Source organism: Aulonocara stuartgranti (genome assembly GCF_965226115.1).
Source record: "Aulonocara stuartgranti genome assembly, chromosome: 17".
In the NCBI taxonomy this organism is placed as follows: Eukaryota; Metazoa; Chordata; class Actinopteri; order Cichliformes; family Cichlidae; genus Aulonocara; species Aulonocara stuartgranti.
In genome coordinates this window covers 28502926-28526377 of record NC_138953.1, presented here as the reverse complement: position 1 = coordinate 28526377, position 23452 = coordinate 28502926, and the positions used below count along the sequence as shown (strand labels likewise).

Below are 23452 nucleotides of genomic sequence, written 5' to 3'. Positions count from 1 at the left end.
CAGCAAAGAACTGGTGAGGAAAAGTACAAATCTGTGAATGTTAATTTTCGTTTCTAAATTAAAAACCTGACCTAATAGACTGCGTTACCGATTGCATTTAAGGTAATATTTTCAGCGATTTTCAGTAAAATACAGCTAAAAAAAAATAACTTTTACCATTATAGGAGCAGGAGATGGAGGGTGGGGTCTGGGCAGAGTCCCTGTTAGCGCAGTAATAAAGCTGTGCTAGTGCTGTTGCTTTCTATCTCCAAGGACAGGCTGCCACATTGCTGCCTCTCCTTCTGGGTAGTACTGTCAGCGTTGCTATGGCAATATCTGTGTGTCTTTGGGTGTGCGTGTGTGTGTAGGAGGAGACACACACACTTAGCCACGCCCCGATGTTCTATCTCGTTGTATGGAGGAAGGATTGGTAACTTGATTAGGGGACTTTGTCTAGACAAGGCTGGCGTCCTTGTGGCTATACTGATGCTAAAGGAGCGATGCATCATCCGACCCTTTAATTGCAGTAGACTTTCTCCACAACCGCTACATCTTCCCATCACTTCCTCTTTTTCTTTTTCCTTTCTCTTTACTTTATGCTTTAGTTCCTTTTTCATGCCTTTGTGTGTACCTTCTTAGCTCTGTTTTTTTCTGTCTTCCTCAGTACTTTGCTCTCATTCCCTTCACCCCACCCTCTATCACTCTATCCTCTCTTCCCCATCCCTCGCTCTATTATATTAGGCATATTAATAGTGTGCTGTGAGGAGACAAATGCGCCACCGTCTTTCTCCTCTGCATTAGTCTTACTGATTGGTATCCATTCCACCCACTGCTCCAATGTGGGTGGTCAGACTGGGATTCATTATCATGTTTACGTGTGTGTGTGTGTGCATGCTTACCAGAAAAGGCTAGGTTTGTGTGTGTGTGTGTGTGTGTGTGTGTGTGTGTGTGTGTGTGTGTGTGTGTGTGTGTGTGTGTGTCGTAAGGAGAAAGAGAGGAAGAAACACTTTGGGTGTGAGGGCTGTGTGCATATGTGTGTGTGTGTGTGTGTGTGTGTGTGTGTGTGTGTGTGTGTGTGTGTCGTAAGGAGAAAGAGAGGAAGAAACACTTTGGGTGTGAGGGCTGTGTGCATATGTGTGTGTGTGTGTGTGTGTGTGTGTGTGTGTGTGTCGTAAGGAGAAAGAGAGGAAGAAACACTTTGGGTGTGAGGGCTGTGTGCATATGTGTGTGTGTCACATCATATGCACCTACTCTACTGTATATGGATCATGTGTATGCATGTCTCCTCTCTCATTAAGCAGACTGGCATGAATGCGATGAGAAGAGATGAGAAGAGAGCATTGCGGCCTTGGCAGGAGATCCGAGGCTCGTCTGATGCCCGTTTGCATCAACACTGTGTGGCACCTGTCAGCCCCAGACACACAAACTCTCTGACATGCTGGGATACTGTGACACCGTGTTTGCGTGTGTGTGTGTTATAGTTACAGCCCCTTTGGCAAAGCTCACAGCACATGAACTGATTTTCTTTTCTTTTTGCACTCTTGTGCCACTTGATGCACGTCCTAATTTATTTACGATGCTGGCAGCCAAACTTTGAGGTATCTTCATTTTCATCTCTGTCTATCTCTGTGTGCGTATCCTTCCTTCATCTTTCTTCCCATCTCACAGTCATTACATTAGTGCAGCTTTAAATTGTGTCCTTGCGACAAGTTGGATGCCTTCCTGTGATTTTTTTTTTTAATCAGCTGATAGGAGCATACCTTTTGGATTCTCCCCCAAATGAGTAGCCAAACTGAGAAAGTTTCTTTCTTTTAATCCCATTTCACCTTTTCTTGAAAACTCCTAAGAAAACAAGGAGACAGACATTGGTGTGTGGGGGTTTCTTTCTTCACAATCTCAAAATGTTTTTCCTGCAGATTCCATCTTTCTTGTATCTGTGGTCCCAGGTCAGGTTATGCTTATACATAAATGTAATGTGTACAGAGAGTAATTTTACTTAGTATTTACTCAAGTGTGTTATCCATCTGGTCCACAAACCACCATCTTTTTCAAAACTCATCCACTGGATTCGAAGTGAGACTTATGCACAGTCATTTTCTTTTTTTGTCTCTTTCTTTGATCACGTCATCTGATTGCAATGGCAAGGACAAGATGGAGATAGTCTGGCCAGTTCTTTGATTCAAGCATCACAGCTAAATAGATTAGAATGGAGTAAGTTTATCAACACAATCAGCAGGATCTTTACAAATCATATGGAGTGGCTGTGGCGTCGCAGCTCAGAGATGGTACACAAGAGCAGCAAATAACCAGTAAAACCAGTTGTTAAAGTAGGGTTACTTACTGCTAAAGTAAAGCACTGTGACAAAACAGGATAACAAAAATCATTGGAAACAGTCATGTGACAAACGTGTGCAGTCCGGTTACAAAGTATGCACAACCTGATTGAAATGCTGTGGTGGGACCTAAAGATAGTTGTGCATAAATTAATGTCTGCAAATGTCAGTGTTTAAAAAGAGTGGGACAAAATTCCTCAACATCAATGTGAGAGATGGATGGAAGCCATACAGAAAATGATTGCTTGAAAGTTATTGGTGCTTGAAGGGGTTCTACAAGCTATTAAATCATGGGGTGTTCTTAATTTTTCACAGGGCTGAAAGAGCCTTGTGAAAGCTTTCTTCTTTACATGCCAAACCAAGAGAATGAAACCAGCTTACTACATAAATTACAAAAAAAACACCAGTAAACCAAAACAGTTAAACTTCCTGCCCAAATCAGACCACAGAGGAACACCTCTATTTCTAGTTTGGTTTAACAACTAAGTGTGAGCCTGTGTGTAGTGTGGCCGGTAAGGCTACATGGAACTAAATCAGAGATAATGGCAGAGTGGAAAACAAATCAGATTATGGTTTACAAACATTTCTCTTAGTAGTAGAGAGCTCTTAATGACAAGAAGCATAGGAGGAGAAAACTGCTCACATTAGACTGATGGAGCACGACATCCATGCTCCATTTAATTGAGGCAGCAACAGGGTGGAGCCACTGATTAGCAGGATTGGTCATTGGAGAGGTACAATCAGTGAAGTCAGAAAAGTCAGGGCCAGTGTGTGCTTCTTTAATATTAACTGTACATTGTTCAGTTGTTCTGTGTAGTTTCTTCTTCAATATTGTTATATTATCAAGAAAAATACATCCTGGGTTTTGTACCCAGAGTTTTCTGTTTTGAATAGAGTTTTGTGTTTGATGTTTCCTATTTAACTTTGTAGTTTTCAGTCTAAGTATTACCTTTGCTTTGGTTAGGTTGTGTTTTCATTTTGATTGGTATTCATAGTTTTCTTTGTTAGTTATCCACAAGTTTTTCCTATCCTCCTAGGTTCCCCTTGCCTCGTCTGTGTTTCTGTTATGTTTTCCGTGTTTGTCCAGTTTCATCCTTGGTCTGTGTACTCTGGTTCATGTGTTTTAGTCTCAGTGTAAGTTTCTTGTTTTATTTTGACAACCGCTTGTCTTGTGTGCTGTGCTCAGTTTTGCTTCCCCTTAGAGATGGCACGATACCACTTTTTTATGTCCGATACCGATACCGATATCATAAATTTGGATATCTGCCGATACCGATATGAATCCGATATAGTGTTTTTTAATCAACAAAACTGTTTTTTAAAATATCTTGCTGCATTTTGCAAGTCTGCAAGTTCATACTCAAGTTTAAAACAACAACTACACTAAAGCTATTCTGTTATACCTGTATACAAAAAAAATATTTCATAGTTCAGCAATACTGATCAATCTAATAAACTTAAACCTACACCATCCTCACTATTCTGGTATTTTAAAGAGTACTTAGCGTAAATATTAAGCAACCTAACTAATAGGGTTCCAACTCCCAGCAACAACAAAAATAAATAAATAAAAAATAGGGAACCACCCCTCACGCTCCACCTCATGATGCTTAATCGACGTAATCAACCTTAATTTGATGAAGTGTGAAAAAAATGCACAGAAATCAATTATTTTTCAAGAAATATTAAATAGATTCAACATCTTTCTTCAACAAAATTGCAGACAGCACAGATGGTACCATCCCAAAGTAAAAAGTACTATAGCTTACTAGGGTATATATATTAGACTTAATAGTCACTATATACAGTAATTGACTTCTATTCATTTTACATCAAATTAAAACTTTGGGTGTCAGATAATTATTTATTAAAAGCTCGACATTTTAAATGAGAGTAAGAAAGAAAAGTATGTCTTTGTGCCCCCTTTTCCCTGTTCATGCCCTATCGGCCCCCCTGGCTAAACTTTGCTAGATCCGCCCCTGCACAGTTACGTCAGCTACATAGAAAAAGATCCTCGAGTAGAAAGTAATATTAAATAAATTCTAACAACAGCTTATCAAGCTTAAACGTGCTGCTGTTGTTCAGCCGCTGGTTTCCTCTTTCTGGTGCAAAGTGGGGCAAAAACAAACAAGACAGACGGACTCGTGACAGAAAAGCCGATCAGCTGATCATTAAGCAGTTTCACGATTGAAGTAGCAGCAAGAAGAGGCAGTCGTTTGTTAAGCTTAACGCAGGAATGCTTTACAAACATTCAGAGATGGACTTACACACTTGCTTTACTTCTCTCGGGGATAACTTTGTCGGAGATGAAATGCCAGGTTGGTAGCGAAGCTCCACATGCTATCCAGACCACCGACAGGTCCCGCATGCCACAGCCGCTCTATCACGTGATGCATACTGCTCCGACGTGCTAACGTTCTGAGGTGAGTTACAGCCTGTTGCAAGTTTTGTGAGGTGCTTTCGTGATATTTAATGGATCGGATTACATTTTTTATTTTTCTCCGATATCCGATCCAGTAATTTAGGTCAGTATCGGACCGATACCGATATGTAATATCAGATCGGTCCATCTCTACTTCCCCTCTTGCTCGTTAATTGAATCTCTTCACTTGCACCTGTCCCCCAGCTCATGTGTGCATTTAAGTCCTCTATCGCCCTCTGTTCCCTGTCATGTCGTTCTCTTATCCCCTCTAGCTGGGTGAGCCGTCTGTTTGGAGTCTGTCTGCCTTCTGTTTAAGTAATCTTGAGTAGCTGCATTTGTTTATCTGATGACCTGTAAACTCAGCAGTGAAGCTGCTTTCTAGCTTAGTCCTGCTCCCGAGTCCTGCATTTCGGGTCCGATCCTGCTTTGCCTCGCACAGCGATGATGCCAATGATGTGTGAATTGCTGCAAAAGGGATGCGTTTGTGCTTATGTCACAATCAGTTGTGAGTGGCAGGGACTGGAGGGCCCCCTTCTGATATGATGATTGCAGGTTCTCACCACATCAGTCCCCAATGTGTAATTACTTTGAAACACATAGGCAGTTTGAGCCACCAGCTAGCTGATGACAGGGGAACACTGCAGGGCATCGCTTGGCATTGCACCTTGTCGCTTTCTCTGTTCGTCCTGAAGCCAACACCCTCACTCATCAGTCTATGCCAGAATCCTGCTTGATGTGTTATTGGAGGCATCTACCCACCACAAAGTGAATACTTTCAATTATCTTTTCCATAATCAGTTCCCATAACTTCTCTGGACCAAGAATCATTAATTTTTTTTTATCTCCCACTCTCTCACACTTTTTATCTCCCATGTTTGAATTTGAATCGTGTGATTTATGAGGCTGCCATGGTTGTTGTCAAAGCATCCTTTCTGAATTAATTATTATCTGATCGGTCAGTAATTAATTATCTACAACAAGGACTGGTAGTTTTTTCCAGTGTAGCAAAAGTCTGGTGGCATACAAATAAGTCCCATACCAATTTCTGAGCTCAGAGCGCTTTTATTATGCATTTTATAAAGTTTTCACTGGATCAAATTGTATATAATCAAGAGAGCTAAACAGGAGAGAGGAGTTTATATCATAATACAGTTCTTGTGAATGGCAGTGGATGCAAACACACCACAGGATAGCAAATCTCAGTATCTCCACCTGACTAATAGAGCTTTCCAGAGTTTGCATTTTTGCTTTGATGCTTCTCATTTCTTCCTCTGACCCTTTTGACCTCAAGCCTTCTATTGACACGTCAGCACTGAGATGGATCTGTTTACTGTAATTTGTTCCAGTCTATAGCTGAGATTAAAGGACACAGCCCTGCAATACTACAGTGTTGTTGCTAAGGGCTTGTCAGTGGTGCCTAATCTGCCCATGTGGGTTGTGTGAGCTCAATTGTTTGCGATATGTGTGTCTGCATCCATATTCCTAGAGGAGACTATAATGAGTTTGTCAATTGTATAAGATGCAGCTAGGGAAAAAAACATGCGTAGTGAGCGAGGAGCTGCTCTCTTTGTGAGGGATTCATTTTGTCATTATGTATTGACATTCGCACAGATCATGTATCCTGTGGCAGTGAATTGAATGAAATAATAAAGATGCTCTTTCCCTGTTATTCCAGTGTACAGTATGAGCAGCGTGAGGGCATAACAGTGCGTCTTATCCTGAGACTTCTTGTTAGTCGTAGTGGAGAAACCAGCAGGAGTAATCCATTAAGGGCCACTTATCACTGGGACACACACATTACACTATAGTACCAAAGTACCCCAAACTCCCTCTTTGTGGTACAAAGAATTACAGGGCTGAGTAAAACAGGCTTTTGTGAGGAAGGCAAGGAGTTCTAGATTTTTTTATACATATAGAAATATATGTAATTGGAAAGTGGCTCATAGACTGCCAGCAACTGCAGGCAGGTTGAAGAGAGTCAAATAGAGCACCTTATATAAGATTTGCTATAAGATCCTCCGAGTTCGTCTTTGCCTGCTTCAACTGACATTATTATGTGTCTTTATGTGAGTTTGTGTATGTCCTGATTTGACTCCATAAAAGCTGAAAATGCTCATTTAGTTTAGAATTAAGTTTCAGAGTTACAGGTACATCACTCTAACCTTTCTTACATTTTAGCAGACAGCCTAACTGTTAACACGACTGCCTCAGCAAAGCCTTTATCTCCTGGCTGCCCCCTTTTTTATGTTGATGTTTTTTTCCTCTTTTAATTCAGTTGCTCTTAGAACAATCTCACTTTGTTGGAGGCATCTGCATAGGCCACACAAGTATGAGTCATTTCAACAAGTAGCCTACGCTTCCAGGAAGACTGTGATTTCTTTGTATCTAAAAACATTGTCTGGGATTTAAGCCAGCGTGAGCTTCTGTAGACCAACAGGTAAACAAAACAATGCATGTCCAGTCAGTGAGTACCTGGAAGATTTTTTCTTATTCCAGAAATACCAAATTGAATCATACTTTCCTTTTTTTACCTTCATGTCTCTCCTGTCTTTGTTTACCTCTTTTTTTGCTCCCCCGCTATAGAAAATGTTTTTAGAGCAAAAAACTAAAATATAAATCTCACTGAAGAAGCCAGACATCACTTTGAACATCAGTGAGGAAGCTTCCTCTTTGCCGTCAGTGTCAGTAGACTAATACTGCCAAATCCAAGTGTGTGTGTGTGTGTGTATATCTGACTTTCAAGTGAGGTTTTTTTTCCAGAATTGCTTTTTTTGAGAGTAAATACTTTCTGAAACATCTTGACATTTTGTGCTTGTGTGATTTTTATGATTTTATACTTTTGCACAAGTATGACTCATTTCATCTTTATTTCTATGTGTTTGTCCATGTGTGTGTGTTTTTCAGCTACCATCATTCTGAATGAGTTAAACTGGACAGAAGCCTTGGAGGATGTTTTCCGGAAGAACAAAGAGGAAGATCCCTCTCTCCTCTGGCAAGTGTTTGGCTCTGCCACAGGACTGGCTCGTTACTTCCCAGGTAAGCAGCCCAGCTTGCAATGGGGCTTAGACCTGCAACTATGTGACTATTTGGTGGTGAGTCAAAGGAACACAAAATTTCCACTAAAGGGAAATCATCTTACAGTCAAATGCATGCAAATCTGGCACAACTCGGGATGGGAAATAGGCAAAGTAGTCATTAAATAATTGTTGTAAAACATATGCACTTGCAAGTGTTTCTTCTCTTTTTTTATACTTTACATAGGAAATTCCTGGTTCCTGTAAAAATAAATAGTGGCATTTTAAATGTCAAATTAACAGTTGCAAACAATAGTTGCAAAAAATGTATAAAAGTACAACCTTTTATGTCTTTTATTTTATGTACACTGGGCATTTATATACAATACTTGAGTATAGGAAGTGTTGTTGTCGTCATTTCTCCTGAAACTACTAGGACTCATGGGTTACAATTAATGCCCCTTCCTGCAAATAAAGGAACACAAAGACTGTTTAGTTTTGACAGAGCCTGCTGTAACAGATCAGTGTGCTATCTCAACAGAGATCTTACAGGACGAATTAGGCATTTGCATAAGTTGACAGACTAGAAAAGACCGTGGTTTTAATCAGTAGGAAACAGGACAAATTATCCACTAATGGCAGACTGGACTGATGCTTTTCTCAGTTGAAGTAGACATGATGCTAAGATCACACCACAAACACAACCTGCAATACTGAAAAAAGTGATAAAAAAAACTCAAGGGTAACAGCTTTTGAAATCTCTACAACTTGCTAAAATGTTTGTTCATGCCTCCACTGTAAGAAAAACAACAAAAAGGTATTAATAGAAAAACAACATGAAGGAAACCACTGCTAACCAAACAGAAATATTGCAATATATCTCAATTTTTCAAATTACATGTAGTTTAGTCATAATTGTGACTTCAATTAATAGCAGTCCATATTCTCAATTCAGAAATTCTGGTAATGTTAATAAGTTCACAGTTTTTGTAAAAGCACAGATTGATTTTGAATCATTCAAATCCTCTTTTGTAGTCTAAGGAAGAGTTTATCATTAGGGAATCCATAGCAAAAGACAGAGTCACACAAGGACCAAGCACCAGGAGCATAAAACATACCAATATTATAAGACTTTGCTGTTTTATCACAGTAAGACTCCTCTGGCAATGTCACAGTGACAAGACTTGAGGAAGTCTTACATTTTCGATTGTGTACAATACTAAAAAGAAGATGCACTGTAAAGACAAAAGTAATGGGCAACACCTTTTGATTGTTGAATTCAGGAGTTTTCACCCTAACCCTTTACATTCACCCATCAACATTATTAAATTTTCCAGGTACATCCATGACCACAGGTGTATTCTCTGCTTTCTCAGTAAATGCATTTTCAAATCTACTCTGGCATTAGCATCAGCCCAAAAATTGTGCACCACAAGCTTAATGGCATGAGTGTCCATAGGCGTCAGGTCCTGCAGGTGTAATGTGACTCAGTGCTTTTGTCCATATAGTGTATATATGTTTTAGTACTCAGTTTTACAGGTTTAGCTAAAGCGGTTTTGAAGTTTTTAAGAGTGACAGACAAGTTGTCTGCTAAAGGCTCTGAAGACATGTGTTTTAAAGTGTGCCCCTTGAGGCAAAGTTTAAAATGGAATGTAATTTTATAGGTAAGAAAGTCCTATTAAGCGAAAATGTCAGTTATCGGTGTAAATGTACTTTTTTAAGGTCTAAATCTAAATAACCATGTTTTTTCCTTTTGTCAAAATTTCAGCATCCCCATGGATGGACCTAAGCAAATCCCAGAATAAGATCGACCTCTACGATGTGCGCAGACGACCATGGTAGGTGCATCTACTCAGTGTGGTGAGGTTTTTGTGCCTTACTGTCATCGAGCTTCCATATTTATCTGGTGTTTTTGAGCAGTTGTCATGTGAAACATTTATTATAATAACTGTATTTGCATGTTTCATTACACGGTTTGTCATAAGAGCATCTGCATGCACGCATAGTTTAAAACAATCACATTCACATCTGTTGCCAAAAGCAAAACTAATTTAAACAAACACATCAGAGGACTATGATGATTAAGCCACTGCAGATCAAAGGGTAGCAATACAAAAGCTTAATTAGTTGCCTGAAAATTATTAAAATCTGGCTGGAAGCCACCAGTACACTTTTAAACATGTTATTAAATTTCATTAGCTTCAGACAGCCTGTTAGCATCTGAGCACTCTAACAAAGACAACCAACTGTTTGCTTATTAAAGAAATGAGAGCAGACATGTCATTAACTATTACAAAGTTCAGATTGATTTGAAATGCAAAGCAATTGATGTAAGTTAGTAAGTTTTTGCTTTCTTGCTCACAAAAGGTGAATGTGAGAAGATTTCAAATGTACAGCCTCAAAACTAATATGTGCCTCTGTCTTTGTGCTTTGCATTTTAAAAATAGCCTTTCTGCATTACAGTTACTGACTGTTCCTTTGTGCATGTGTGTTTTTCCACTTCTTTGTGCACATATATATCTGTATGTGCTTAGTAGCCACAACCTATGTATGTGTGTCTGCTATTACTCACCAGGTACATCCAGGGGGCGGCCTCACCCAAGGACATGCTGATCCTGGTGGATGCGTGAGTGACGACCTTATGATTCATCCATTACAGTCAGCTTTTATTTTCTTTGGTGTGCCAGAAGGCCCTGATGCTAACCCTCTGACTGGCCTCATCCCGCTGGGCGCTGCTGCGATGTACTCGCATGTGACAATGACAAAGAAAGAGCAGCCAGTGAACTGAGCAACCTCGATGTTCACAGTCCAGTTATTTTCTCCTGAGATTTATGCTTTAAAGTTTCCATATTACAGAACTACATAGGATTTTCCAGGAACACACATGTTATGTTTTTGATTTCCCAATTCAAGGTAATCCTCTATTGCGTAACTTTAAAAAATATATATATTATTGTTATTGTTTTTTTTCTGCATTATCGATTCTCCATTTTCATTACCTTAAAACAAATGCGTAGCACTATCAAGATCGTGTAATTGTGTAACTGCTTCTGATGCCAAAGTGATATTATCCACTCAGGTGAATGTTCATTATTAGAGACGGTCATAATCCTGCTCTAGGGCTAAATAACTGCAAAATATGATGAATGAAGAACTGAACTAAATTTGTACACTTGCAACTCTTAACACAGCTCTGGTAATTGGCACATATAAGATTAATGAGGCTCATTAAAAGCTGTCATCACTATGCTTTATTGAAAACCACATTAAATGAACGCCACCTTGATTTTTCCAGTTCTGTCCTCCTTTAGTCTGTTGCTTAGAAGAAGCAGTTTTATTATTTGCTTATACATTATAGGCTCCATTTTTGTTTTGGGAAGAGATGTTGGACATTGCTGACACAGATATTTTGTTATTCATTTTATCCTAATGTTCACAGCAATTAAAAACGTAAACAAAGTGTAAGTTATTTAAGTTCTGTTGACTTACAGAGTGCGAAAATTATTTATTGTGATATGACTCAAGGATTTCAAATGCACTTTATTTAATGTCACACAAACATAAAGTCACATTGTTTGACATCTCTGCTTAGTGCTGACAGGTGGTAGTAAAGTTAAAAAAATGTTATCAGGTTTGTCATCAAAGATATTCATATTTGTGAAACCTTGCGACTTCTCAGCTGCCTGGTGCACGTAAGATTATTGTGAAAGGAATAGAGGTTCATTAAAAGAGTCTTTCAAGGCAAGGCAAGTTTATTTATATATCACAATTCAGCAACAAGGTGATTCAAAGTGCTTTACAAAGACATTAAAAAACAAAAACAATAAAAAGCATGATTTAAAATTGATTTTAAAAAAAGTAGATAAAATCAGAACAGTAGATAAAATCAGTAGTTAAAATATAAGTTTTGAAATTTAAGCTTAAAAGTGTGGATTTGGTGCTTTATTCAAATGCAGCTGAGAATAGGTGAGTCTTCAACCTGGATTTAAATAAACTGAGTGTTTCAGCTGATCTGAGGCTTTCTGGGAGTTTGTTCCAGATATAAGGAGCATAAAAACTGAACGCAGCTTCTCCGTGTCTGGTTCTGACTCTGGGAACTGATTGATAAAAGACCGGATCCAGATGACCTGAGGGATCTGGAAGGTTCATACTGGGTCAGGAGGTCACTGATGTATTTTGGTCCTAAACCATTCAGAGTTTTATAGACCAGCATCGGAACTTTAAAGTCTATCCTCTGACGGACAGGCAGCCAGTATAAAGACCTCAGAGCTGGACTGATGTGGTCCACTTTTTTGGTCTTAGTGAGGACTCGAGCAGCAGAGTTCTGAATGAGCTGTAGTTGTCTGACTGATTTTTTTAGGTAGACCTGTAAAGATGCTGTTACAGTAATCAAGCCTACTAAAGATGAATGCATGGACTAGTTTTTCCAGGTCCTGTTGAGACATCAGATCTTTTATCCTTGAAATATTCTTGAGGTTATAGTAAGCTGACTTTGTTATTGTCTTAATGTGTTTTTCTAAGTTTAGGTCTGCATCCATCACTACACCCAGATTTCTCGCCTGGTTTGTGGTTTTTAGATGTATAGATTGAAGTTCTCTAGTGACCTGTAATCGTTTTTCTTTGGCATCAAAGACTATTACCTCAGTTTTGTTTTTGTTTAGCTGGAGAAAATTGTGGCACAACCAGTCATTAATTTCCTCAATGCATTTACCAAGAGCCTGTACAGGGCCTCGGTCTCCTGGTGACATTGTGATATATATTTGTGTGTCATCTGCATAGCTGTGATAGTTTATTTTGTTGTTCTTTATAATCTGTGCCAGTGGGAGCATGTAAATGTTAAACAGAAGGGGTCCCAAGATGGAACCTTGGGGAACTCCACATGTGATACTTGTCTGCTCAGATGTGAAGTTACCTATTGATACAAAGTATTTCCTGTTCTCTAAGTATGTTTTGAACCAGTTTAGTACAGTTCCTGAAAGACCTGCCCAGTTCTCCCGTCGTTTGAGTAATATGTTGTGGTCAACTGTATCAAATGCTGCACTGAGATCCAGCAAAACTAAGACTGACATTTTTCCACTGTCTGGAAACATGAAGTTATGTTAAAAGAACATTTTACTGTCCCTTTTACAAAATAGAAGATGAATTTCTAATACTTGATTATTCTGATAGATATCGTAACTAAGACAAAGTTTGTTTCCGTTTTTGATCTTCAGGAGCGGCAGCGTGTCGGGGCTCACGCTCAAACTCATCAAAATATCTGTCAGCAAGATGCTGGAGACCCTCTCGGATGATGACTTTGTGAACGTGGTTTCTGTGAGTACTCACACAGCTAATGCTTTGATCTCATCATCTGTCTGTTCAGAATGAATGAATGAATGAATTTCCAGGCAAGCGCAGTGATGAATCTGAATGCGGACTTCTTGTTAATGCGGTGGCTTGGCTGTTTAAGTAGCCTTGGCCTGGATCGAGTCATTGGTCTAAACATGGCAGCGGCCTTTCTAGTAATTTCATGGACGACACATGGATAGATCTTCATTGTGGCTGCATTCGTGCATGGATGCATGCATGCTTGTAAGCTCATTTATCTGACACATACGGTGTGTGTATGTGTGTATATTTATTTAGTATTTTATATGTGACAACACAAAACACAGCTTGGGCAAGCCGCAAAAGGCCACAGGATAAGTTTGATGAATCAAAGTATGCTTTTTTTTCTTTTCTTTTTTATTTCACTTTGAATCAGAGGCATGTAGTGGAAATTGCCCGACTGCCCAATTGAAATACGGTAGGACTCTCAGGCATCAAAGCTTTACTGCCATGGGGATAGGGGAAATATTCATCCATCATCATTTAGAGCTCCATCGCCTGGTCAGTTAAAGCTTTTCTTCCTCCTACAGATATTACTTGTGGAAAGAAAAATAACACAGTTGAAAAGGGTTATACTAATAATGTCCCCCAGCTGAAAGAATTTGAGTAGTCCCAAAGAGATATTGGAGACAATTATATTAGCTGTGATAAGGGCTTAAATGCAAACACCCTAACTTCATTTGGACCCTTTGTGGCAGGGCTACTTAAAGGCAACCCTCAAACACAGTTTTTGTCTGTCCCTTGGTGTATGTAGTGAGCTAATATCTTTTGTGATGTAGAGGAATGCGCTCTAGAGACATCTCTCTGTAGATCTTTTTGTGTGAAGGAGAAAATATCCAAAATCAAATCCAAAGAAAGTAACTAGAAAATTGCAAAAGATTGTTTCAGCCAGAAAGCATTTGAGCCATGTTTTTCTCAAGCATCGGTCTTTCACACAAACAGTGGAACTCTATTAGTCTGTTGTTGTATAAATGGCATAAATCCAGATGCAGAATTATAAAGTTAGTATATAAGTTGTGAAGTGTCAGACTGTGTCTCAGTATCTGAGCCTGGCTTATTGTAACTCCGACTGTAACAGTTTGTTATTCAGATAGAAGTGATTACTGTAGGTGTCAAAGGTGGGACCTACCTGTGCTGTTTATGATGATGATTCATTAAAGATAACAGAGCTTGACCAGAGAATTTCTTTATTTAACTCTGAGTGATCGATAACCCATTTCTATGCCTGTGTGGGGACAGCTAAAACACAGCTTGTGTTTAGCTTTGGCAAGATTTTGTCCTGATAGGGCCCAGATAGCTTTCAGCTGGACTAAGCAAACCAGAGACTGGATGTAATGTAAGCTTCTTCCTTACAAGTCCATGCATTAAGAGGTACGCAGGTACTTAGTTTCACATCACATACTTAAGTTTGAATGTGTTCTATGTTCAGCGTGGACATAAATCACCTGGGTTTATAAGAGTAGCATTTATACTACAGATTGGTTGCCTGGGATCAAGCATCTCTGCTGCAGTCGAATGAATTGCTCCACTTGCTTAGGCACAGAAGTCTTCTGGTCCTGTCTAAAATCTCCTTTATCCGCATTGTTATCTTTGCCTTTCCTTCACATTCTTCTAACAGTAGGAAATACCCATTATGTTTCAGTTTTCTTTCCATATTAAACATTAATTACATTTTCTTCCACTTCCCCTAATAAACCAGCGGTTTCAGCTGAACATTTGGTTTGGGGCTGTCATATCAGCTAAGTAGAAAGGCCCTTGAAGTTAATGAAATAAGGCTCAAGTGTAATAGGTATATTGATCAAATCCAGCGAAGTTTGTAAACTGTAGACTGCATTTTGAAGCTTAAAAATTTGATATGTGCAAGTCTAATCGATTTTTCAAGTTGGCTTTCCCAGAATGTTGCCATGGCGACCAAGGGTGTTGCCTCACATCACACACCTTTCTGACCAAATTCTATATGGCTGACAGCTAGTTGCCATCTAACCATTTATAATGGAACATGTATGCCTTATACTTGGACTCTCTTATTTCATATAGTTCATAATTTTCTAGTAGATTAACGGAAAGCTTTCTTGAAAGGAGAAAGTATTTTTTTTAAATAACTGGAAGGAAAGTGGAACCAAACCAGCAAACCAAAGGCTTCTCAGTTATTTTAGAGTTGAAAATTCCTGTTAATTCAATAAGTAACAATCTTAAAATGCATCCATCCATCTGTTTGGTATGCTGTATGTGCTTTATCTGTCAGTCACTAGTTTAACATTATCTTTATTCTGTATGTATTTAATTTGTTGTTTCTACTTAATGCCATGTAAAAAGGAGATTTTGCAAAGGAGTCTTGTGACAAACTAGATATACCCTTACTGCTTCCTTAGGCTTTAAGAGGTTAAGTAGCAGCCATGAGCCACTAATCAAATGCTCTTGAATAATTGATCTGCAAGTGTAACCACCTCAATAAAAGCAGATCTTTCAGCAGTTTGTCTTTTGGACAGATAAGAATTAAGTGGAGCTGTTTGGCTATAATGTATGGCAAAAAACAAACAAGCATGGTGATGGAGGGGTGATGATTTGGGATTCGTTTGCAGCCACAGGACTTGGACATCTTAATGTCTAGGACTCAACCATGACCTCCCTTGTATACCAAAGTATTCAAAGCTGGATCATGCAACAGGATAATAATTCTTTCCACAGCAGCACAAAAAAATTATGAATCAAGTCAATATGAGTGAAGCTGTTCCAATGCCCCAATCAAAGCCCAGACCTCAACCTGACTGAAGTGCTGTGGTGGGGCCTTAGGAGAGCTGTACATAACCTAATGCCATCAAACCTCTGTCAACTGAAACAAGATTGTAAAAAAGTTGAAATTTTCTTATGTTCAATTACAAGTTTATTTCTTTATTTTCAAGGTATCAAGGCTGGTGGCTTTTTATTGCTGTTTCTATGATATTTTCAGGTCTTTATTATTAGTTAGATGAAGGAAGTTTGTACATGTGCATGTGTGTAGGCATGTGTCTTTGAGGATGAATGTCTTGGCAGCATATGCCCTGAAACTTCTGCCAACATGTTGAATATTTGGAAACAGATACTGCAAGCTGCAAGCCTCGAGTGTTCTAAAAGCATAACAGAATTTGTCATTTGCCTGGTTTTTGTTCCGTTTTGTCTCAGATTGAAATGTTTCTACGTAAATAGAATTATTATTTCCATTATTTCCATGTTGTTCAAGCCTGTTTTCTGCTAGAGAGAGAGCGGTGAGAAAAAGTGTTTGCCCCCTTGCTGATTTCCAGTTTTTTTTGTATGTTTGTCAATCTTAAATGTTTCAGATCATCAGACAAATTTAAATATTAGACAAAGATAGCATAAGTAAACACAAAGTGCCGTTTCTTAATTTATTATTAAGGGCGAAGAAAATCCAAACTTACATGGCCCTGTGTGAAAAAGTGATTGCCCCCTAAACCTAATAACTGGTTGGACAACCCTTAGCAGCAACAACTGCAATCAAGCATTCGCAATGACTAGCGATGAGTCTTTTGGAGCACTGTGAAGGAATTTTGTCCCACTCATCATTGCCACATTAGTAGACAGCAGTAGTTTTGGTACACAGCAGAATTCATGGTTCCAATGACGACAGCAGGTCTTCCAGGTCCTGAGGCAAAACGACCCCAAACCATCACACTACCACAACCATATTTTACTGTTGTTATGAAGTTCCTTTTCTGAAATGCTGTGTTACTTTTATGCCAGATATAACGGGACTCAGACCTTCCTAAAAGTTTAACTTTTGTCTCGTTAGTCCACAGAATATTTTTCCAGATGTCTTGGGAATCTTTAAGATGTTTTTTGGCAAATGTGAGACGATCCTATGCTCTTTTGGCCAGCAGTGGTTTTCACTATTTTTGGCCAGTCTCTTTCTTATTGTTGGATTATGAACTCTGACCTTAACTGAGACATGTGAAACCTGCGGCTCGTTAATGTTGTCCTGAGTTGTTTTGTGACCTCCTGGATGAGTCATCGATGTGCTTTTGGAGTAATTTTGGTAGGCCGACCAATCCTGGGAAGGTTCACCACTGTTCCAAGTTGTCTCCATTTGTGTATAATGGCTCTCAGCGTGGTTTACTGCCTTAGAATCTGCCATAGACATTTGTAACCCTTTGCAACCCTTTCCAGACTGACAGATATCAGTGACTTTGTTTCTCAGGCGTTTCTTTAGATCGTTGCGGGATTTGTTGCTTTTTGAGCCTGCTTAACTTTTTCAGACGGGTTCTATTTAAGTGATTTCTTGATTGTTTAGTGAAACTGAACTCAGCTTTCCAAAAAATGTGGTTAATCACAGTTAATTCATGATTTAACAAGAGGGCCAATTACTTTTTCACAGAGGACAAGGCAGGTTTGGAGAACCTTTTTTCCTAATCAATGAAATCATCATTTAAAAAGCTGCATTTTATATTATATTACTCGGGTTATCTTTGTCTAATATTAAAATTTGTTTGATGATCTGAAACATATGCAAAACACTAGGTGATCAGGAAGGGGACAAACACTTTTTCATACTATTCTACTTATAGATTTACATAAAAGTGCTGAAATGACAGAAAAAGCAGAATTTATTTTGCACCTCTTTCGTATTTGCGCAAGTTTCAGTGTTTGTTTTTGTGCCAGTGTTGAACTTGATCATGATTGGAGGGGTGCACTCGAGTCCAAAACAGATGTTTGGCATTAATGAGCCATGTACCAAAGTCCGTGCTCTGTGTATGTGTGATTATATGTGTGCATGTGCACGTGGCGGGTAGGTGTGTGCATTAATTGACTGAGTTCCATCTGTTCCTCCACATTAACTATTCACCAATATTAACATGAAGATACTTCACGTGTGAATCTGTGTAAATGTAATTTAACCTTTTAATGTGATTTCTGCTTCAAGCAAATAATTCCTTCATAATAAAGCTTTTGTTGTTGTTTTGTTTTTACCTCCTTATGCCACTCGTTTCATGCCCTTACCTGCTCTCCTTCCAATTCTTCTTTTCCTATAGCTCCCTTCGGTCAGTCCAGATTTGATTAAAACTGATTTCATTTCACACAAGTGACATATGTCAGTAATTACTGTATATTGTTTCAAATGGAATCGCTTTAATCTTTTTATCCTGAATGTTGAAGCGTCTTTACATGGTTCTGCAATGAAGGGGGGGAGCCACATATTTAATAGAAAATATGTGTAAGTGTCTTCCCTGCACTTCCCGTCATCCCTCCTTACCTTTTCCCTCCAGTTCCAAAATGTCGCCAAGAATGTGTCGTGCTTTGGGAACCTTGTGCAGGCTAATGTAAGGAACAAGAAGATACTGAAAAACGCTGTGGAGAACATCACTGCGAATCTCAGCACCAATTACACAGCTGGCTTTGAGACGGCCTTTGAACAGCTTAAACAGGTAACGTGTGTCTAGGGCAGGGGTAGGCAACTCCAGGCCTCGAGTGCCGGTGTCCTGCAGGTTTTAGATATCACCTTGGGTTAACACACCTGAATCAAATGATTAGTTCATTACCAGGGCTCTGGAGAACTTCAAGACATGTTCAGGAGGTCATTTAGCCATTTGAATCAGTTTAAACCTGCAGGACAGTGGCACTCAAGGCCTGGAGTTGGACACCCCTGGTTTAGGGTTATACTTGGTTGATGCATTGAGCTTTTTGCGTTAAATTGCATTATACACTATTGTTCCTTAAACAGTGCTCAATAATAATTGTAAGAATAATGACAGCAAACACTGTAGGACACACTAACAACTCAATCCCAGTGGGCTTCTCCTGAATACTGGGTATGTGTCGACCTCCTCTGGTTGTTTCAGATATTGCAGGTTTGATTTTATTAGTATCAGAGCTGCCGTTTAATTCCTCTTCATCTTTTTTAACAGTAGCAGCAAGTTGAATTCTTTTTTCATCGTCTTCTTTTGGCTGTTTTTATTTATCCTTGGTTAAATAGTGGTTCGTTTTATTTCCATCTCCTTGTTTCCGTTAGATGAATTACTCAAGGGCCAACTGTAACAAGATTATTATGCTTTTCACTGATGGCGGAGAGGATAGAGCAGAGAAGATCTTTCAACTTGAAAACCCACAAAAAAACGTAAGCCTGTAAAAAGTATTTTACAATGTTCAGAGTGAAATACCAGAATGAGCCTTTTAGAATATTTGATTTGATTGCTTCGTCTTTTCCTCGTAGGTGCGTGTCTTTACATTTTCAGTAGGTAAACACAACTACGACAAGGCGCCGATACAGTCGATGGCCTGCAACAATAAAGGTACATTACAGGGTCCGTTGGAGGTTTAGAGAGCTTGTGACACGTTTGTTTCATTCACCTGAATTTTCCTCTGTAGTATAAAATGTATTCTATAGGTACCATTGTAACACCTTTGTAAATAACATATTTTTATTGTAACAACAAGGTTTTAAATGCATACTCTCACTGCCCCCTTTATTAGCTACACCTGTTTAACACAAATATCTAATCAGCAAATCACATGGCAGGAAAATCAACATACTTGACATACCTACCTACCAATCGCTACATTCATAATCTGATGAATGAGCTGGAGAACAACTCTGGGTTATTTTCTTGCCCAAGGATATTTGGTATGCAGCATGGAGCAGCCAGGAATTTAACTACCAACCTTCTGATCAGCCTGGTATGTGAGTGACTGAAGGTTCCATGATGATGATCGCAGGAAGAAGGCAGGCAGAGGGACACAAGTGTGCATACAAATACAGAGCAGAAGAAACTTCTCACCTATGGCAGCCATCTCTGCAGTTTACAGACAACGATCTGAAAAAGAGAAAATATTCAGAGAGCAGCAGTTCTGTGGTTTAAAAACACAGAACTGATGTGATAGTTCACAAAATATGACAATAGAAGACTTGAAAAACGCTGCCGAGTTTTATCAGTCTCAGTTTCTGCTGCTATTCAAATGATAGAGTCAGAATTTAAGTAACATATAAGCATGGATCCACCTTAACTTGTATCAGCTGCTAATGGTGTGGGGGATCATTTCTTGGCACACTTTGTGCCCCTTAGTATCAGCTGATCATGGTTTAAATGTCATAACTTACCTGCATATTGATGTTGATCATATCAATTACTAGTAACCAGTGTACCCATCTTCTGATGGGCGCTTCCAGCAGCTCATATAATCTCAAACTGGTTTCTTGAACACGACATTGAGCTCAGATGGCCTCCGGAATCACCACAGATCATTCAAATAAAAGGACTTTTGGGACTGGGAAGGTGGAATGGATGAGTCACATCATGGTTTTGCAGCTGACAAATCTGCAGCATCTGTGCGATGCTATCATGTCAGTCTGCCTTAAAACATTTTCCAGTTCCTTCTTCAACCCATGCCACAAACATTTAAGGCAGTTATGAAGGAAAAGTCCAACCCAGTACTAGTCAGTGAGGCTAATTGTAGGTAATTGCGACCAGGTGGAGACTAGATGATAAAGTGGTACATTTTAGCGTTTACACAGCATCTGGAGTGAGGATGATTATTAACATGTTTTTTTGCTGTTCAATATCAATACGTTTTTCTTTTCTTGGGGGGGGGGGGGTGTTCGTTTTTTGTTTATAAAATTTTAAAAATATTTTTCTTCCTTAGGTTATTACTATGAGATCCCATCTATAGGTGCCATTCGGCTAAATACTCAGGTAAATACACATTCAGTCACGCTCATGCAGTATTTCTGCACTGTCTTTCATGTCAAAGTCCCACCTCACTTACTTAACCACTTGTGTGCTGTGCCCTCTTGTGGTAGAATGCCTCGTGTGCAGGTTCAAAAGTAATATTCTTCCCTTCATCCTCTTGGCAGGAGTACCTGGATGTTCTGGGCAGGCCTATGGTTAAAGCTAAACAAAAGGCCAAGCAGGTTCAGTGGACTAACGTCTACCTGGATGCTTTGGTATGTTAAGTGTTGTAACCAAAATGCATTGCATTACATTGAAAGAGTGTGGAAGCAGAGACTCTGTGCTTGTGTAGAGCTCTGGAATTAGAAGAAATCTGTTTTATGTCTTCTGAAGAATTTCAGATAAGTACGTTTTATTTAGTTATACTAAACACGGTGGTGTCATCCTGCTCAGCCGAACTCTGCTGAAGTAGTGTTTGCGAAACATTATTTGCTAAAAAAGAAAATATAATAAAATAAAGAAGATCATGGTCGTTAAGTCATTAAGATTTACTTCCCAGTTGAAATTCAGATAAGAATACTGATAAAGTCAGCCAACTGGTTTGGATACTGTCAGTGTTTGGAACAGTATTGACCTCATGTCAGCGCTGGAAATATCTGTCTTTTATTACTGGAGACATCCTGGATTTTATCTGACATCTAGTCATTAAAGCAGTATAAAAAAAAGGATCATATAAAATGCATACAAAATTGACATACAAGTTACAAAATTGCACAAAAACAGAAAATGACGTGCAGTAAGGCATTGATATCATATGCTAAGACTGCGTTAGACACCACTAAGCATTAATCTTCTGAGAGCATCTGTTTCTGTCTCTCATATTGTGTCTGATTTTTGTGTAGGTGTAAATACAATTCCAAATTACCTTAATCTAAAATCAAATAAGCTGGGTTTCATTTGAACACCTGACACAACAGTCAATGTGGTTGTAAAGGTATGCCCCCAGACATACAGCAAACATCAGTGAGATTGGTGAGACATGCCGTTTAGCATGATTAAAGTCTACCTTGACCTACTCCTTTAATCAAAAGGGGTCACCACAGTGGGTACCTCCACATGTTTGATTTGAGAGATTTTATTTTTTATGCCGACTGCTTTTCCTGTTTACTTCTTTGGCTTATGTGTTAACCACTAGCACCAATAAATTTCCTGTATGTAAAGCATATCATGGTGTGAACCTGAGATTAGAATTATGAGATTGCTTTTGTTTACACCTGGGAGCGACTTGTGTTTAAACTGTGCCTGTTTAACCTTGCAGGAGCTTGGCCTGGTGATCACTGGAACGCTGCCTGTCTTCAACAAAACCGGCATAGGCTCAAAGGTATCCAGAACCACTGTTGGACTCCTATGTTACCATTTTTTAAAAATCACTTAAATCATTCTCGCCTGCTTTTGTTTTGTGCCTTAACTTATTCATTCTGTGTTCTTTTACATCCTTCTTTGTTGCATTTGACTCACAAAATAAATGTACTGTATGCCTGACACTTTGACCCCATGAGAGGATTTAAGTCTGTGGTTTTTGGATACTCCATAAAGTTTACCAGACCAAAAAGTAAACATACAATTACAGTCTCATCCTTTACTTTTATCCTCTGCTCTCTTGTGGTTCTAACTTACATCCTCTGTTGATGCGGTGGTCCCCCGAAGCTCGCCACAAGAAGAGAATCTAGCATGTCGTAAAACAGAAATCAAAATGAGATCAAAACTGCAGATCAGAGTGAGAAATGATCCGGTAGCTAAGTGCTTCAAGATGAGGTCACATGTCTACCTCGAAGGACTCGGGCTTACCTCCACTGTGACTGAAAACAAGCCTGGAAATGCCTTGTCAGTGACTCATTGCAACACGTGACACTATTGGGAATTAAACTGTCCAGATTTCTGTTGCACCCCATTTCCTTGAAATTGTTCAGAATGCACAAAGGGACTTGACTCATCCAAAAAGAGCAGCAGGATATAAAGTAGGAGTTCTTGCAGTGATTTTTTTTAACTGTTCTTTCTTATGGCTTTCTCTTAGAAACCTCAAAACCAGCTTATCTTGGGGGTTATGGCGATAGATGTGTCCCTGGATGATATCAGGAGACTGACTCCTCAGTACACTGTAAGGGCAACACAAATAAAGACACACAGATCCTGTGTATTAATAGGGTAGATATTACATTTGATTATTAGTTGCAGTCCTCTTTCACACAGACATTTGCTCCTCTGTTCTTTTTTTCTTCTAGTTTGGTCCAAATGGCTACTACTTTGCCATCGATCCAAATGGATACGTGTTGCTTCATCCTAATCTGAACCCACAGGTAGGCAGAACTTGTGAAAAATTGATTTGTTTCTCCAAAGATTTGCTTCTTACGTTAAAAACCATTAGATGGTCATAACGCCAGTCAAACAGTCATGAAAAATGGCATTCCTGATTATCAACAGGCTTATTGTTATGGTTTTGCAGCCTGTGGGATCACTTATGTTGAGTTTTAGCAATCATGTTGCAGGATGAACCTTTGCAGAAAGGTTGTGTTTCTGTGTATCAGATGTGAGATGTTTCTTTTTTTTTTTTCTTTGCTTACCAGTCTGCTATAGTCATTTCTGTTGCCAATGGGATGTTTTCTTGGATTTCTACACTGACTG

At 39.1% G+C, this 23452-nt stretch overlaps 1 protein-coding gene across 5 annotated transcripts in view; it reads left to right on the top strand.

Annotated features, from left to right (window-relative positions):
* Positions 1-23452, top strand: part of cacna2d1a (calcium channel, voltage-dependent, alpha 2/delta subunit 1a) — a 101115-nt gene that overhangs the window by 46548 nt on the left and 31115 nt on the right. For all 5 annotated transcript variants that reach the window (XM_082511813.1, XM_082511814.1, XM_082511815.1 and 2 more), the window contains 12 exons: positions 7639-7770; positions 9517-9586; positions 10324-10374; positions 12962-13061; positions 18374-18532; positions 19117-19221; positions 19318-19396; positions 20745-20794; positions 20956-21045; positions 22089-22151; positions 22845-22928; positions 23053-23127. In XM_082511813.1, the coding sequence (XP_082367939.1) occupies positions 7639-7770; positions 9517-9586; positions 10324-10374; positions 12962-13061; positions 18374-18532; positions 19117-19221; positions 19318-19396; positions 20745-20794; positions 20956-21045; positions 22089-22151; positions 22845-22928; positions 23053-23127 (1058 nt within the window). The remainder of the gene's footprint in view (positions 1-7638; positions 7771-9516; positions 9587-10323; positions 10375-12961; positions 13062-18373; positions 18533-19116; positions 19222-19317; positions 19397-20744; positions 20795-20955; positions 21046-22088; positions 22152-22844; positions 22929-23052; positions 23128-23452) is intronic.